This window comes from Oncorhynchus keta, unplaced genomic scaffold, assembly GCF_023373465.1.
Source record: "Oncorhynchus keta strain PuntledgeMale-10-30-2019 unplaced genomic scaffold, Oket_V2 Un_contig_7249_pilon_pilon, whole genome shotgun sequence".
NCBI classification, from domain to species: Eukaryota; Metazoa; Chordata; class Actinopteri; order Salmoniformes; family Salmonidae; genus Oncorhynchus; species Oncorhynchus keta.
Genome location: NW_026289345.1, coordinates 52,620 through 71,286, shown reverse-complemented (window position 1 = coordinate 71,286; position 18,667 = coordinate 52,620). Strand labels below are relative to the sequence as shown.

Below are 18,667 nucleotides of genomic sequence, written 5' to 3'. Positions count from 1 at the left end.
CTGCCTCTAGAAGTGGTACTGTAACTGCCTCTAGAAGTGGCACTGTAACTGCCTCTAGAAGTGGTACTGTAACTGCCTCTAGAAGTGGTACTGTAGCTGCCTCTAGAAGTGGCACTGTAACTTCCTCTAGAAGTGGTACTGTAACTGCCTCTAGAAGTGGTGCTGTAACTGCCTCTAGAAGTGGTACTGTAACTGCCTCTAGAAGTGGCACTGTAACTTCCTCTAGAAGTGGTACTGTAACTGCCTCTAGAAGTGGCACTGTAACTTCCTCTAGAAGTGGTACTGTAACTTCCTCTAGAAGTGGTGCTGTAACTGCCTCTAGAAGTGGTACTGTAGCTGCCTCTAGAAGTGGCACTGTAACTTCCTCTAGAAGTGGTACTGTAACTGCCTCTAGAAGTGGTACTGTAACTGCCTCTAGAAGTGGTACTGTAGCTTCTTCCACTGCCTGGAATTTCACATCACACTTTATAAAGGTAGAATCCAAAATGTAATGAATTGAACAAGCAATTCTAACTTCTTAACCAACTAAAAGCCATCCAACCATTTACCCCCTGAAACAGTGTCTACTTCAAATCCTTTCATAGGGATGGGGAATAACTAGACATATACTGAATACATGATTACATTTTACATTCTGAACAGACGGTTCCTAACACAGTGAAAGCTCATGCACATTATGCATCACGACAGAGGCTGGTCAAGCAGGCCAGAGAAATGAAAGCATATTCAGAGTCTGACAAGTGAGTTAGTATCCTTTTGTACTCTTTTCTCATTGAAATTCACAAACACATACAGTACACACATGCAACTGTCATGTCTCCATGCAGACAGGTTGATAATATGACAAGCACTGGCGAGAATAAGAGAACTAGCCGATAGAACAGCACTGCAATAGCAAATGTAGATCACAAACAATATCAAAACGTGAGGGGGGCTGAGGAGCTGGAGGACTGGTTTATCCAAAAGGCATCTTCAAGTAACTGAGCCCCAGAACCAGAGAGCTGGTTGGTTGGTTGCTTGGAGGGAGTGAGACAGGGTCTGCCTCCAAAATGGCACCCATATTCCCTATATAGTGAGCTACTTTTGATAGGGCTCTGGTCAAAAGTGGAGCACTACATAGGGAATAGGATGCCATTTGGGACGCAAACCATTTCCCCCCAAAATGCACCTTAAAGTAACTGAGTCTCAGGTCCAGAGAGCTGGTTGGGAAACCATCAGAAACACTGACTGAGAGAAGTATCAAGCAGTGTTTTTCACTGCTGTCCAGCCAAGCCCAAAGGGGAAACTGTGAAATGCTCTGCTGCTACTGTTTACAAGACAGAGAACATCTCAGAGAGAAAAGGGCTTGCAAAATGCCCCGAAATGCATTCCTGGAGAGAGACATTCCACACAGAGCAGACTATCATGAGTCTCCTTTCAAACACGCACGGTGCCTCCAACCCTCACTCAGGTAGCCGGCATACTGTAGCATTCCATGGGAAAGAATAACACTGTACCTTAAAGCTGTAGTCCGGCATTCAAACAACAACCAAGCAGATGCTCCAGCCCCGACACTTTTGTTGGTATACAGCTGAGAGACGTGTCTGAATAAATGTAACCACTCATAGACGCAGCTATGGATGCAAGAACTGACCATCCAGGAGATCAAAATGACAGTTTAACCACATTCTGAAGCTACACAGTGTTTGTTTACCATTACACTGACGGTGTAAGAAAGTTCTACTAAGCTCATGAGGCATTCATAACTTACATTCTTTAGGAATCAATGGCTATAAATTATTAATTGAAAATGGAAAAAAAATAATTGCTGTACAAATCACAGATTTCACCTTTAAAACATCAAACCACTGCATGGGCCCACGGGGATGAAGAGGATATGACATACTGATCCACTGCATGGGCCCACGGGGATGAAGAGGATATGACATACTGATTCACTGCTTGGGCCCATGGGGATGAAGAGGATATGACATACTGATCCACTGCATGGGCCCATGGGGATGAAGAGGATATGACATACTGATCCACTGCATGGGCCCATGGGGATGAAGAGGATATGACATACTGATCCACTGCATGGGCCCATGGGGATGAAGAGGATATGACATACTGATCCACTGCATGGGCCCACGGGGATGAAGAGGATATGACATACTGATCCACTGCATGGGCCCACGGGGATGAAGAGGATATGACATACTGATCCACTGCATGGGCCCACGGGGATGAAGAGGATATGACATACTGATCCACTGCATGGGCCCATGGGGATGAAGAGGATATGACATACTGATCCACTGCATGGGCCCACGGGGATGAAGAGGATATGACATACTGATCCACTGCATGGGCCCACGGGGATGAAGAGGATATGACATACTGATCCACTGCATGGGCCCACGGGGATGAAGAGGATATGACATACTGATCCACTGCATGGGCCCACGGGGATGAAGAGGATATGACATACTGATCCACTGCATGGGCCCACGGGGATGAAGAGGATATGACATACTGATCCACTGCATGGGCCCATGGGGATGAAGAGGATATGACATACTGATCCACTGCATGGGCCCATGGGGATGAAGAGGATATGACATACTGATCCACTGCATGGGCCCATGGGGATGAAGAGGATATGACATACTGATCCACTGCATGGGCCCACGGGGATGAAGAGGATATGACATACTGATCCACTGCATGGGTCCATGGGGATGAAGAGGATATGACATACTGATCCACTGCATGGGCCCACGGGGATGAAGAGGATATGACATACTGATCCACTGCATGGGCCCATGGGGATGAAGAGGATATGACATACTGATCCACTGCATGGGCCCACGGGGATGAAGAGGATATGACATACTGATCCACTGCATGGGCCCATGGGATATGACATACTGATCCACTGCATGGGCCCACGGGGATGAAGAGGATATGATATACTGATCCACTGCCCATGGGCATATAATCCATGGGGATGAAGAGGATATGACATACTGATCCACTGGGGCCCATGAAGAGGATATGACATACTGATCCACTGCATGGGCCCATATGAAGAGGATATGACATACTGATCCACTGCATGGGCCCACGGGGATGAAGAGGATATGACATACTGATCCACTGCATGGGCCCACGGGGATGAAGAGGATATGACATACTGATCCACTGGAAGAGGATATGACATACTGATCCACTGCATGGGCCCACGGGGATGAAGAGGATATGACACACTGATCCACTGAGGGGGCCCACGGGGATGAAGAGGATATGACATACTGATCCACTGCATGGGCCCACGGGGATGAAGAGGATATGACATACTGATCCACTGAGGGGGCCCACGGGGATGAAGAGGATATGACATACTGATCCACTGAGGGGGCCCACGGGGATGAAGAGAATATGACATACTGATCCACTGCATGGGCCCATGGGGATGAAGAGGATATGACATACTGATCCACTGCATGGGCCCATGGGGATGAAGAGGATATGACATACTGATCCACTGAGGGGGCCCACGGGGATGAAGAGGATATGAAGTACTGATCCACTGAGGGGGTCGACATCCTACACATACATTGACAAGCAGCATTGTGTTTCCCAGCTTCATTGACCAACAGAAAGCAGCACAGAGAGCCAGGGGGACACTGCTGTGTAAATGACAGTGATTAAGAAACTGCCTGGATGCTGGAAAGAGAACTGTAGACTGTACTTAGTGGCTGATTCACTAAGCATCCACACCTGCCTCATGGCTTTACAATATAATTAATGCATCCACACCTGCCTCATGGCTTTACAATATAATTAATGCATCCACACCTGCCTCATGGCTTTACAATATAATTAATGCATCCACACCTGCCTCATGGCTTTACAATATAATTAATGCATCCACACCTGCCTCATGGCTTTACAATATAATTAATGCATCCACCTCATGGCTTTACAATATAATTAATGCATCCACACCTGCCTCATGGCTTTACAATATAATTAATGCATCCACACCTGCCTCATGGCTTTACAATATAATTAATGCATCCACACCTGCCTCATGGCTTTACAATATAATTAATGCATCCACACCTGCCTCATGGCTTTACAATATAATTAATGCATCCACACCTGCCTCATGGCTTTACAATATAATTAATGCATCCACACCTGCCTCATGGCTTTACAATATAATTAATGCATCCACACCTGCCTCATGGCTTTACAATATAATTAATGCATCCACACCTGCCTCATGGCTTTACAATATAATTAATGCATCCACACCTGCCTCATGGCTTTACAATATAAGTAATGCATTCATACCTGCTGGCTACTGACTGTATTCGTTTTATTAGCTTTTATGTGTTTTTTACTGTCTCTGAAATAGCAGGTGCAAATGCTTAGTGCATCGAATATATTAGATAAAACAAAACAAAACAATGAACAAACCCAAGATGTATGGCAGGGTGTAATACACAATGGGAATATGGCAAACCGGCCAAATAAATGGCAACGTAAAACAAGCATGATGGGTTTATAAATCTTCAACATGGTACATGTGTACGGGAAGAAAGACAATAATGTCTTAGAAAATACAATCAAAGTTAAAAACGCAGTGACAGAGGTAAAAAAAAAAATAGTGACAAAAGTCAAAAAATGTTAAATAAATGTCAAAGATGACCCAATAACATCAAACAGTGACAAAGTTATGTAAGAACATCTACAAACCCCCTAATCCCCCATCGCTACAATTAACATCATCTGGAGACTGTATCCATGGATCTATGTCTATGGATGTACTTCAATAGTTTGACAGATCACAGACCCAAGTCATATCACAACCATGAGTCAACAAGAGAGGGTGGATCCTGCAGAGAGGTTATTTTTCTTCATAAACTCTTCATTTTGGCACATTGGAGAGGAAGTCAAATTGGATATTCCAGAGGAGAGATGCTCTCCAGTGGAGGATGACAGACATAATGAGAAAATATTAGCACAAACTCTCTCTCTCTCTCTCTCTCTCTCTCTCTCTCTCTCTCTCTCTCTCTCTCTCTCTCTCTCTCTCTGTCTCTCTCTCTCTCTCTCTCTCTCTCTCTCTCTCTCTCTCTCTCTCTCTCTCTCTCTCTCTCTCTCTCTCTCTCTCTCTCTCTCTCTCTCTCTCTCTCTCTCTCTCTCTCTCTCTCTCTCTCTCTCTCTCTCTCTCTCGCCGAGTGGAGTAGAGGAGGCACAAGTCTACAACGGCAGGATTAAAAAGTTGTTGAATTTCTTAACGATTTACCCCAAGAGACAAACATTTTCCTCTTGATTTTCCCAACAAATAATTATTTGTATCACATCAAATAAACCAGACAGGACATTGAATCACATCAAATAAACCAGACAGGACATTGAAGCATATCAAATAAACAGACAGGACATTGAATCATATCAAATAAACAGACAGGACATTGAAGCATATCAAATAAACCAGACAGGACATTGAAGCATATCAAATAAACAGACAGGACATTGAAGCATATCAAATAAACAGACAGGACATTGAATCATATCAAATAAACAGACAGGACATTGAAGCATATCAAATAAACAGACAGGACATTGAATCATATCAAATAAACAGACAGGACATTGAATCATATCAAATAAACCAGACAGGACATTGAATCATATCAAATAAACAGACAGGACATTGAAGCATATCAAATAAACAGACAGGACATTGAATCATATAAAATAAACAGACAGGACATTGAATCATATCAAATAAACCAGACAGGACATTGAAGCATATCAAATAAACAGACAGGACATTGAAGCATATCAAATAAACCAGACAGGACATTGAAGCATATCAAATAAACCAGACAGGACATTGAAGCATATCAAATAAACAGACAAGACATTGAAGCATATCAAATAAACAGACAGGACATTGAAGCATATCAAATAAACCAGACAGGACATTGAAGCATATCAAATAAACAGACAAGACATTGAAGCATATCAAATAAACAGACAGGACATTGAAGCATATCAAATAAACCAGACAGGACATTGAAGCATATCAAATAAACCAGACAGGACATTGAAGCATATCAAATAAACCAGACAGGACATTGAAGCATAAACCAGACAGGACATTGAAGCATATCAAATAAACCAGACAGGACATTGAAGCATATCAAATAAACCAGACAGGACATTGAAGCATATCAAATAAACCAGACAGGACATTGAAGCATATCAAATAAACCAGACAGGACATTGAAGCATATCAAATAAACAGACAAGACATTGAAGCATATCAAATAAACAGACAGGACATTGAAGCATATCAAATAAACCAGACAGGACATTGAAGCATATCAAATAAACCAGACAGGACATTGAAGCATATCAAATAAACCAGACAGGACATTGAAGCATATCAAATAAACCAGACAGGACATTGAAGCATATCAAATAAACCAGACAGGACATTGAAGCATATCAAATCAAACAGGGAAAACCATTAAAGCAATAGAAACAGGTCAGTTGAATTCTGAGTGTTACTTAATATGATGAATACGATTAGCCTTGACCAGCGTTTCCCAAACTGGGTCCTGGGGACCCTAACGGGTGCACGTTTTGGTGTTTGCCCTATTTGAATCAGCTGTGTAGTACTAGGGCATAAACCAAAACATGCACCCCTTGGGGTCCCCAGGCCCCAGTTTGGGAAACGTGGTCTAGACACATTAGATTAAGTACATTCACTTGGTAGTTACATTGTAATTGACAGCCGCATATGATCTTACTCGTAGTCAGTTATACTGTATCGTTAACACTGGTAGTTAGATAAACGGAACACTGTGAGGTAGCTAGATGCCCCTGCTCTAAGACAGGGTTGGGCAGCTCCAGTCCTCCAGGGCCTGATTGGGGTCACAGTTTTCACTCCAGCCCCAGCTAACACACCTGACTCTAATAATCACCTGGTCATGATCTTCAGTTTAGAATGCCAGGTGATTAATCAGCTGTGTTTGCTAGGGATGGAGAAAAAGTGTGAGACCAACCAGGGCCTGGAGGACTGGAGCTGCCCACCCCTGCTCTAAGACATAAGGACCAACACATTAGGACACATGACACTGCTAGAAGAGATGGTACTATATTGAACCAAAAAGGGTTCAATCGATGACTCTCTTCATAAACATGGCTCTCAAACGGGATCTACATGGAACCGCAAAGCACCTATATGTTTAGCAGTATAATTCATCACTAGAACCTGCATGGCTCTTACAACAGGAACTAGAAGAGATTGCACAGTGGGCGCAGCATACTAGGTAATTCTATTCAATGTCTTATAGAGGTAGCAAATCAAATTGTTATTGATGTAGGAGTGTGTTTGTGTGAGCTGAGCAGTCAGAGAGTCGTTATTGATGAAGGAGGTTGTTTGTGTGAGCTGAGCAGTCAGAGAGTTGCCCAGGGTTTGACAAAGGATGTCCACTCTCCACCCTCTCTCTCTCCCTCGCTCCTTTCCTTTTACATTTTACCAGAGCTTTGTTTTTCCTGGAGTTGAGAGGAGTGAGGTATCAATCGTGGTGCTCTTTTCTGTCCAAACTGATATTACTTTCTCTTATTCTCCTCCCAATTCTTCATTTGTCTTCATATTATCACAGAGAGAAAGAGCGAGAGAGAGAAAAAAAAGAAAGACAAAAAGAGAGAGAGAGAGAGAGAGAGAGAGAGAGAGAGAGAGAGAGAGACGGCTCAGCTATGTTGATCACCAACAGCACCACACTCCTCCTTTCCTTACCCCCTTCTCTCCCTCTCATCCCTTCAGTCTGTATTGATATATCTGGCTAGCAGGAGAGAAATACCTACGAATCCTTACAGCACAGTAGTGTCCATTCACTTTCATTGAATCCCCCAGACGTTCACACAAACAACCTCTGAAAGAAAGCAAATATATATTTTCCAATTCTCCTCACTCTCTTGTTTCAGCAACCCATCTTTTCTAAAAGAGTAGTACTTTTATTTCACTCTCTTGTTTCAGCAACACATCTTTTCTAAAAGAGTAGTACTTTTATTTCACTCTCTTGTTTCAGCAACACATCTTCCCTAAAAGAGTAGTACTTCTTTATCTCACTCTCTTGTTTCAGCAACACATCTTTTCTAAAGGAGTAGTACTTCTTTATTTCACTCTCTTGTTTCAGCAACACATCTTCCCTAAAGGAGTAGTACTTCTTTATCTCACTCTCTTGTTTCAGCAACACATCTTCCCTAAAAGAGTAGTACTTTTCTCTTCCTTCTGTCTCCATCACAACAGAGAACTACAGTGTCTTTGGATATGGGAAGCTACATTGTTGATTCTATTTAGATTGTAAGATCCTTTTTGTTTCAACTCAGTGACCTGAGCTCTCCTGCTACTGGCTTGAAGGCAGGTACTCAGGTGAGCTAAAGTACACCACCAACTCAGTGACCTGAGCTCTCCTGCTACTGGCTTGAAGGAAGGTACTCAGGTGAGCTAAAGTACACCACCAACTCAGTGACCTGAGCTCTCCTGCTACTGGCTTGAAGGCAGGTACTCAGGTGAGCTAAAGTACACCACCAACTCAGTGACCTGAGCTCTCCTGCTACTGGCTTGAAGGCAGGTACTCAGGTGAGCTAAAGTACACCACCAACTCAGTGACCTGAGCTCTCCTGCTACTGGCTTGAAGGCAGGTACTCAGGTGAGCTAAAGTACACCACCAACTCAGTAATAACCCATGAATACACCTGCACACAACTTCCCTTCATTCAAAAAGTAGCCTTGAGCTCTATTAAAGGCTGTTATGTATTACTTCAGGTCAGGTTATAGTGTAGCAGATGTGGTCAGAGTGGAGAGGAGTAGAGAGGAGTGGAGAGGAGTGGAGGGGAGAGGAGTGGAGAGGAGTGAAGTGGAGTGGGGGGAAGTGGATAGGAGAGGAGTGGATGGAGAGGAGTGGAGAGGAGAGGAGTGGAGTGGAGTGGAGGGAAGTGGAGTGAAGTGGAGTGGAGTGGAGAGGAGAGGAGTGGGGGGAAGTGGATAGGAGAGGAGTGAAGAGGTGGTAGAGAGGAGTGAAGTGGAGTGGAGGGAAGTGGATAGGAGAGGAGTGGAGAGGAGAGGGGTGGTAGACAGGAGTGGAGAGGAGAAGATAGGAGTGGAGTGGAGAAGAGAGGAGAGGAGAGGGGTGGAGAGAAGTGGAGAGGAGTGGAGAGAGGTGGTAGAGAGGAGTGGAGAGGAGAAGAGAGGAGAGGAGAGAATAGGAGTGGAGAGGAGTAGAGTGGAGAAGAGAGGAGAGGAGAGAATAGGAGTGGAGAGGAGTAGAGTGGAGAAGAATAGAATAGAGTAGAATAGAGTAGAGTAGAGCACAGTAGATTAGAGCAGAGCAGAGCAGAGCAGAGCAGAGCAGAATAGAATAGAGCAGAGCAGAGTAGAGTAGAATAGAGCAGAGCAGATTAGATAAAAATTGAAGAGTAGTATAAAAGAAAACAAGAAGAGAAAAGAAGAGTAGAGTAGAATGGAATAGAACAGAATAGAGTAGAATTGAACAGAATAGAGTAGAATAGAATAGAAGAGTAGAGTAGAGTAGAATAGAATAGAATAGAATTGAACAGAATAGAGTAGAATAGAACAGAATAGAGTAGAATTGAACAGAATAGAGTAGAATATAACAGAATAGAGTAGAACCGAGTAGAGCACAGTAGAGTAGAGCACAGTAGAGTAGAGCAGAGCAGAGTAGAGCAGAGCAGATTAGGGTAGAGCAGAAGAGATGACAATTGAAGAGAAGGGTATCTATTATGCTGGTGTGAGACAGAGTGTGGAGGAGCATTACTTTATGTCTCCAGTGGTTTTAGCAGCCTGTGGTTCTTACCTTGAGGGCCGGGGGGGCCTTCTTCCCCCGGAGACCCTGGGGATCCGTCGTTGCCAGGGGGACCGGGAGAACCCTGTCGAACCTGCGCCGCTAAAATGGCCGCCGGCGTCTTCTGCATGGCATGGCTTGATAGTCTCTCTGGCGAGTGACATAAAAATTCTGTATTACAATAATACCAACAATGTCTGCAAGTGATAGACAATTCACATTCTGTATCATAATAATACCAACACTCTCTGCAAGTGATAGATTCACATTCTGTATCATTGTAACAATGGTGCCGGGGAAGAAGGCTGGCGTTTTATGTGTCCCCAACCGATTGTGTTTTTTTGTTAGTTTATTTGCGTTGTTTGTAACTTGTTTTTTAACTTATTTTGTACATTGCCGCTACCGTCTCTTACGACCGAAAAATAACTTCTGGACATCAGGACCGTGATTACTCACCACGGACTGGCAGAATCTATTTTTTCCTTTAACGACGTGAACGATATACTGCTTCTCGGGAACAGGCCCAGATCCCTGTGATTTGCGTGAAGAAAAGGCAGATATAAAGGGGCCAGAGGGCCCACGGGGGGACACGCTGTCTTCTGACAATTCGTAGGCAGATATAAAGGGGCCAGAGGGCCCACGGGGTGACACGCTGTCTTCTGACAATTCGTAGGCAGATATAAAGGGGCCAGAGGGCCCACGGGGGGACACGCTGTCTTCGGAGAATTCGTAGGCAGATATAAAGGGGCCAGAGGGCCCACGGGGCGACACGCTGTCTTCGGAGAATTCGTAGGCAGATATAAAGGGGCCAGAGGGCCCACGGGGGGACACGCTGTCTTCGGAGAATTCGTAGGCAGATATAAAGGGGCCAGAGGGCCCACGGGGGGACACGCTGTCTTCGGAGAATTCGTAGGCAGATATAAAGGGGCCAGAGGGCCCACGGGGCGACACGCTGTCTTCGGAGAATTCGTAGGCAATCGAAATAATCCGCCACTTCCTTCCATTCTGCTAGCAAACGTGAAATCTTTGGAGAATAAAATAGATGACCTACGCGCAAGATTAAACTACCAAAGGACATTCAAAACTGTAATATCTTATGCTTCACGGAGCCGTGGCTGAAAGACGACACTATCAACATACAGCTGGCTGGTTAGGAATAACAGCTTGGGGCACGATATCTAAGGAAGTCTCAAGCTATTGCTCGCCTGAGGTAGTGTATCTCATGATAAGCTGTAGACCACACAATCTACTTAGAGAGTTTTCATGTGTATTTGTTGTAGCTGTTTACATATCACCACAGACTGAGGCACTAAGACAGCATTGAATGAGCTGTATTACGCCATAAGCAAACAAGAAAACGCTCACCCAGAGCTCCTAATAGCCGATGACTTTAACGCAGGGAAACTTGAATCCGTTTTCAAAAATTTAGATCAGCATGTTAAATGTACAACCAGAAGGAAAACAACTCTGGACCACCTTTACTCCACACACAGAGACGCATACAAGTCTCTCCCTCGCCCTCCATTTGGTAAATCTGACCATAATTCTATCCTCCTGATTCCTGCCTACAAGCAAAAATTAAAGCAGGAAGCACCAGTGACTAGATCAATAAAAAAGTGGTCAGATGAAGCAGATACTGAACTACAGGACTGTTTTGCATCACAGACTGGAATATGTTCTGGGAGAACACCACATCAGTCATTGGCTTCATCAATAAGTGCATCGACGACGACGTCCTCCACAGTGACCGTACGTACATACCCCAACCAGAAGCCATGGATTACAGGCAACATCCGCACTGAGCTAAAGGCTAGAGCTGCCACTTTCAAGGAGCAGGACTCTAACCTGGAAGCTCATAAGAAATCCCTCTATGCCCTCCGACGAACCATCAAACAAGCAAAGCTTCAATACAGGACAACGATGGAATCGTACTACACCGGCTCTGATGCTCGTCGGATGTGGCAGGGCTTGCAAACCGTTACAGATTACAAAGGGAAGCACAGCCGAGAGTTGCCCAGTGACACGAGCCTACCAGCTGAACTACTTCTATGCTCGCTTCGAGGCAAATAACACTGAAACATGCATGAGAGCACCAGCTGTTCTGGAAGACTGTGTGATCACGCTCTCTGCAGCCGATGTGTGTAAGACCTTTAAATAGGTCAACATTCACAAGGCCGTGGGGCCAGACAGATTACCAGGACGTGTACTGTGAGCATGCACTGACCAACTGGCAAGTGTCTTCACTGACATTTTCAACCTCTCCCTGTCCGAGTCTGTAATACCAACATGTTTTAAGCAGACCACCATAGTCCCCGTGCCCAAGAACACTAAGGTAACCTGCCTAAATGACTACCGACTCGTAGCACTCACATCTGTAGCCATGACGTGCTTTGAAAGGCTGGTCATGGCTCACATCAACACCATTATCCCAGAAATCCTAAACCCACTCCAATTTGCATACTGCCCAAACAGATCCACAGATGATGCAATCTCTATTGCACTCCACAGTGTCCTTTCCCACCTGGACAAAAGGAAACCCTATGTGACAATGCTGTTAATTGACTACAGCTCAGCGTTCAACACCATAGTGCCCTCAAAGCTCATCAATAAGCAAAGGACCCTGGGACTAAACACCTCCCTCTGCAACTGGATCCTGGCCTTCCTGACGGGCTGGTCCCAGGTGGGAAGGATAGGTAACGACACATCCGCCACGCTGATCCTCAACACAGGGGCCCCTCAGGGGTGGGTGCTCATCCCCTCCTGCACTCACTGTTCACTCATGACTGCATGGCCAGGCACGGCTCCAACACCATCATTAAGTTTGCCGATGACACAACAGTGGTAGGCCTGATCACCGACAACGATGAAACAGCCTATAGGGAGGAGGTCAGAGACCTGGCAGTGTGGACAACTGCCAGGACAACAACCTCTCCCTCAATGTGATCAAGACTAAGGAAATGATTGTGGACTACAGGAAAAAGAGGACCGAGCACGCCCCCATTCTCATCGACGGGGCTGCAGTGGAGCAGGTTGAGAGCTTCAAGTTCCTTGGTGTCCACATCACCAACAAAATAACATGGTCCAAGCACATCAAGACAGTCGTGAAGAGGGCACGACAAAACCTATTCCCCCTCAGGAGACTGAAAAGATTTAGCATGGGTCCCCAGATCCTCAAAAGGTTCTACAGCTCCACCATCGAGAGCATCCTGGTTGCATCACTGCCTGGTACGGTAACTGCTCGGCCTACGACTGCAAGGCACTTCAGAGGCTAGTGCGAACGGCCCAGTACATCACTTGGGCCAAGCTTCCTGCCATCCAGGACCTCTATACCAGGCCCTAACAATTGTCAAAGACTCCAGCCAGCCTATTCATAGACTGTTCTCTCTGCTACCGCACGGCAAGCGGTGCCGGAGGGCCAAGTCTAGGTCCAAGCGGCTTCTAAAGAACTTCTACCCCCAAGCCATAAGACTCCTGATAAAACGGCTACCCAGACTATTTGCATTGGCCCCCCTTTTCCCACCGCTGCTACTCTCTGTTGTTATCATCTATACATAGTCACTTTAATAACTCTACCTAAATGTACATATTACCTCAACTAACCGGTGTCCCTGCACATTGACTCTGTACCGGTATCCCCCTGAATATAGTCTCGCTATTGTTATTTTACTGCTGCTCTTTAATTACTTGTTACTTTTATTTCTTATTCTTATCCATATTTTTTAAAACTGCATTATTGGTAAAATAAGCATTTCACTGTAACGTCTACACCTGTTGTATTCGGCACATGTGACTAATAACATTTGATTTGACTTGATAATATACCAACACTCTCTGCAAGTGATAGACAATTCAAGAGCTTGTGACTATAAGGTTCTATCTGCAAAAAGATGATTCCGAGATAATTGGCTTTAAAGTTCCAAACCCTCATTGGTTTGAATGGTGTCAGCAATTTGTATATTTTATTATTTTGAATTGAACAACCTGAATTGGGCTATTTAGACTAATATATAGGTAGAAAACATTGAACAGAACAACGATATGTCCATAACTCAGACAGAACCTTACAGGCCTAAGCTCTCAAATTGAAATTCTGTATCAGAAAACATAAAACGGTAGAATAGGTGATATGGTAGCTCATTATTATTTTTTAACCTTTATTTAACCAGGCAAGTCAGTTAAGAACATATTCTTATTTTCAATGACGGCCTGGGAACAGTGGGTTAACTGCCTGTTCAGGGGCAGAACGACAGATTTGTACCTTGTCAGCTCAGGGGACTGAACTCGCAACCTTCCGGTTGCTAGTCTAACGCTCTAACCACTAGGCTACGCTGCCGTAGTTAGTTAGGATATGTACTAAACTGAGGCTTGCATACCACTCTGCCATTCAATATCACAACACAGTGGCAGAACAATAAATTACCTTCACCCAGCATGAACTGTTCTTTTACTTGGGACTCTTTTACTTCCTGAAGAACTAAGGCAACAATATCCAATTTAGATTCCCCCGATTTAGAAATCCTGAAATCCTTAAAAGAGGAGAAAACAAAGGACCCCTGAAGGATAAATTGGGTCGACAACAAGTTAGGATTCAGACGTAACAGCTGTACCTTCAAACAACCGCAATACTTCATTCCGGATAAACATTTTAATTTCCTCCATGGAGTTGGCATCATTCTGTGAGAGAGAGAGAGAGAGAGAGAGAGAGAGAGAGAGAGAGAGAGAGAGAGAGAGAGAGAGAGACAGAGACAGACAGATAGAGAGAGAGAGAGAGAGAGACAGAGAGACAGAGAGAGAGACAGAGAGACAGAGAGACAGAGAGAGAGAGACAGAGAGAGAGAGAGAGAGAGAGACAGAGAGAGAGAGAGAGAGAGAGAGACAGAGAGACAGAGAGAGAGAGAGAGAGAGAGAGAGACAGAGAGAGAGAGACAGAGAGAGAGAGAGAGAGAGACAGAGAGAGAGAGAGAGAGAGAGAGAGAGAGAGAGAGACAGAGAGACAGAGAGAGAGAGACAGAGAGACAGAGAGAGGACAGAGAGACAGAGAGACGGAGAGAAAGAGAGAGAGAGAGAGAGAGAGAGAGAGAGAGAGAGAGAGAGAGAGACAGACAGACAGGTATAAGAGAGAGAAACAGAAACAGAATAACACAAACTTAACCAAAACGTCTTTAACAGATTAAGAAAATGTAATTAGCGAGACAGCAGTAGTTCATATTTTATTCAACGTGTTATAAAATTGCAGTGGCTTCAGAGATAAAGAGATGCAATGCTTCATGGCATAATAATCAACTCCTCTCTCCCTGTTTCCCTGTTATCTATCTCAGGCTCAAAGTAAGATTGCTGTTTGCTCAGAATGTTTGTGTGGAGAGAGACTTGAATTGTAGAGGAGAACATTGGCAACAAAATGGAATGGAAATCCTAGCTGTGGAAAGGCTCTTTCAGAGTTCCATATTCTTCTGACTGCCCAAGGAAACGACTGAGAAATGCATTATAATACTGTATTTCTGGTGGACTCCAGATAGTGGTACGGATAAAGGAATGGGATTTATGAGTGTGAGGCTCCACTAAACACCAAGTAGTATGAACAACTAGAATAAACCCAGGGAGAAAAACAGGGACTTGTGTGTTTGAAACACCTTTGCAATCAGAGCTTAAACCTCATATACTGTTATAATGAACTGTGATCATCTGTGGACCATTTTCTAAAAGGTTCTTCATATTGTCTGTGTCTTGACAGGTAGAGGAGAGGATGAAACCAAACCCGGGGAACTTTATAAAGGTATTAAAGTAACAATATTCAGGGCCATTTTCCAACATCGATATTGATCACTCAAATATTATCGTGTTCTATTGCGACTGGTTTAAAAACAGGGTACTTGTATTTTGGCAGTGCTGAATACCGCGGGATGAGTTGCCAATGTACTTTTGTGTTTAATAGGGTCACTGTTCTGTTTCTATGAGAGAAAGATATAGGAGGGTAACCCTTTAGTACTTGTTTTCTTGGCATTCAGAAGTCTTTCATCTCTGTTGTGTTATGTAACCCTCTACATGCTGCGTGTAGAATAGCTGTGACACAGCTAGGAGGTATTTTTCCATCCTCTCTAGCTCTCTCCTCACTCCCACGCTCTCTCCTTCTCTCTCTCCTCACTCCCACGCTCTCTCCTTCTCTCTCTCCTCACTCCCACACTCTCTCCTTCTCTCTCTCCTCACTCCCACGCTCTCTCCTTCTCTCTCTCCTCACTCCCACACTCTCTCCTTCTCTCTCTCCTCTCCCCACTCTCTCCTTCTCTCTCTCCTCACTCCCACGCTCTCTCCTTCTCTCTCTCCTCACTCCCACACTCTCTCCTTCTCTCTCTCCTCACTCCCACACTCTCTCCTTCTCTCTCTCCTCACTCCCACACTCTCTCCTTCTCTCTCTCCTCACTCCCACACTCTCTCCTTCTCTCTCTCCTCACTCCCACACTCTCTCCTTCTCTCTCTCCTCTCTCTCTCCTTCTCTCTCTCCTCCCCACGCTCTCTCCTTCTCTCTCTCCTCACTCCCACGCTCTCTCCTTCTCTCTCTCCTCACTCCCATGCTCTCTCCTTCTCTCTCTCTCCTCACTCCCACACTCTCTCCTTCTCTCTCTCCTCACTCCCTACACTCTCTCTTCTCTCTCTCCTCACTCCCACGCTCTCCTCCTCTCTTTCCTCACTCCCTCATCCTTTCCTCCCTCTCTCTCTCTTTCCTCCCTCACTCTCTCCTTCTCTCTCCCTCTCTCTCTCTCTCACTCCCCTCTCTCTCTCTCCTTCTCTCTCTCCTTTCTCCCATCTCTCTCCTTTCTCTCTCTCTCATCTTCTCCCATCTCTCTCCTTCTCTCTCTCCTCACTCCCTCTCTCTCTCTTCTCTCTCTCCTCACTCCCACGCTCTCTCCTTCTCTCTCTCTCCCACGCTCTCTCCTTCTCCTCTCCTCACTCCCACCCTCTCTCCTTCTCTCTCTCCCCTCTCTCCCTCTCTCTCTCTCCCTTCTCTTCCCTCTCCTCACTCCCGCTCTCTCCTTCTCTCTCTCTCCGTCTCCCTTCGCTCTCTCCGCCCTCTCTCTCCCCTCTCTCTTCCCTCTCTCCCGACCCCCTCTCTCCTGATCTCTCTCTCCTAGCTGGCTTCCATGCCTATCTCCTATCTGCTGTCATATGTTGCTCTCAGCTCCCACAATCTCTCCTTCTCTACTCCTCAATTTACAGAGAAAGAGAGATATCCTAATCTTAGACTACTGAAGAAAGGAGGATCCCACGATTCTATAATTATCTCTCTAGACAAACTGTCTCTCTCTAGACAAACTCTCCTTCTCTCTCTCCTCACACCAAAAATCTCTCTCCTCACTCCCACGCTCTCTCCTTCTCTCTCTCCTACTGGTCTGGACTATGAATCCTCACTCCCACGGAGATTCTCTCTCTCCTCACTCCCACATCCTCTCCTTTCTCTCTCTCCTCACTCCCACGCTCAGACTCCTTCTCTCATCTCCTCACCCCATAAAACAGGTCATGACTCCTTTCTGACTCTTCTCAACCCTTTATAAAACTCTCCTCATCTTTCCAGGATCATTCCAACACCTTTATAAAACAGGTCTCACCTTTATCCCACGCTCTCTCGGATTATTCACAACACCTTTATAAAACAGGTCTCTGACACCTTTATGACAGGATTATTCCATCTCACCTTTATAAAACAGGTCATGACACCTTTCCTGACAGGATCTCTTCCAACACCTTTATAAAACCCTCTCACTTCTTTCCTCCCTCTCTCAACTCCTTTATAAAACTCCCACCTTTATGACTCTCATTCCTCAACACTCTTTATTTCCCATCTCTCTCAGGATTTCCTCTCTCTCTCATTTATAAAACCATCTCTCTTTTCCTCTATTCACATTTCCTTCTCTAAATTTCTTCCATCTCTCTCCTTTCTTCCATCTCTCTATGACAGGATTATCTCCAATCTTTCCCTCTGTTTCAGGAGATCTAACCTCTTGGTATGGTGGAGATATCCCTCTCTCTTTCCCACCCTCTCTAGCCCTCTCTCCTTCCCTCTCTCTCTTTCCCTCTCTCCTTCCCTCTCTCTCTAGCCCTCTCTTGGTGTGTTTCGCTTTCTCTAGCCGTCTCTCCTTCCCTCTCTCCGCCCCAGAGGCCTAGCCCTTCTCTCCTTCCCTGGAGGAGATATAACCCGACCCCCTGTGGGTTGAGCTGATGAGGAGTTTGGGAGGTGAGGAGCAGAAACAACCTAGCTGGCTTCATTATGCCTATCTGTTATCTGCTGTGTCATATGTTGCTCAACACAGCTCCACACAACTCTATTTGCTACTGCAGTACTGCATTAATTTACAGAGAAAGAGAGATATAACCAACGTACCAGAGGGCTTGGTTGTTTGGTGACCACTGAAGAAAGGAGGATGTTTGGAGATTCTATAATTATGTGTTTGGAGGATAGACAAACGGTCATAGACAAACACACACAAAAATGTGGAGGGAATTTCTATGGGTTTATGGTTGGACTATGAATGTTGGGAGATCTCTGTTGGGAGATCCAACGTACCAGAGGGCTTGGTGTGTTTGGAGGAGATCTCTGTGAAACATACCTTGAAGGCTTGGTGTGTTTGGAGGATATAACATTCATACCAGAGGGCTTGGTGTGTTTGGAGGAGATATAACCAACGTACCAGAGGCCATGATGTGTTTGGTGGAGATATAACCAACGTACCAGAGGGCTTGGTGTGTTTGGAGGAGATATAACCAACGTACCAGAGGGCTTGGTGTGTTTGGAGGAGATATAA

The 18,667-nt window shown here is 45.0% G+C and overlaps 1 protein-coding gene across 1 annotated transcript in view; it reads right to left on the bottom strand.

Annotated features, from left to right (window-relative positions):
* The window catches only part of LOC118373356 (collagen alpha-1(XIX) chain-like), a 51,275-nt gene that overhangs the window by 24,388 nt on the left and 8,220 nt on the right, over window positions 1-18,667 (bottom strand). Inside the window, exons 4-5 of the mRNA XM_052511677.1 lie at window positions 14,480-14,546; window positions 9,885-10,022 (exon numbers count right to left, since the gene is read on the bottom strand). Coding sequence (XP_052367637.1) covers window positions 9,885-10,022; window positions 14,480-14,531 — 190 coding nt within the window. The 5' untranslated portion in view covers window positions 14,532-14,546. The remainder of the gene's footprint in view (window positions 1-9,884; window positions 10,023-14,479; window positions 14,547-18,667) is intronic.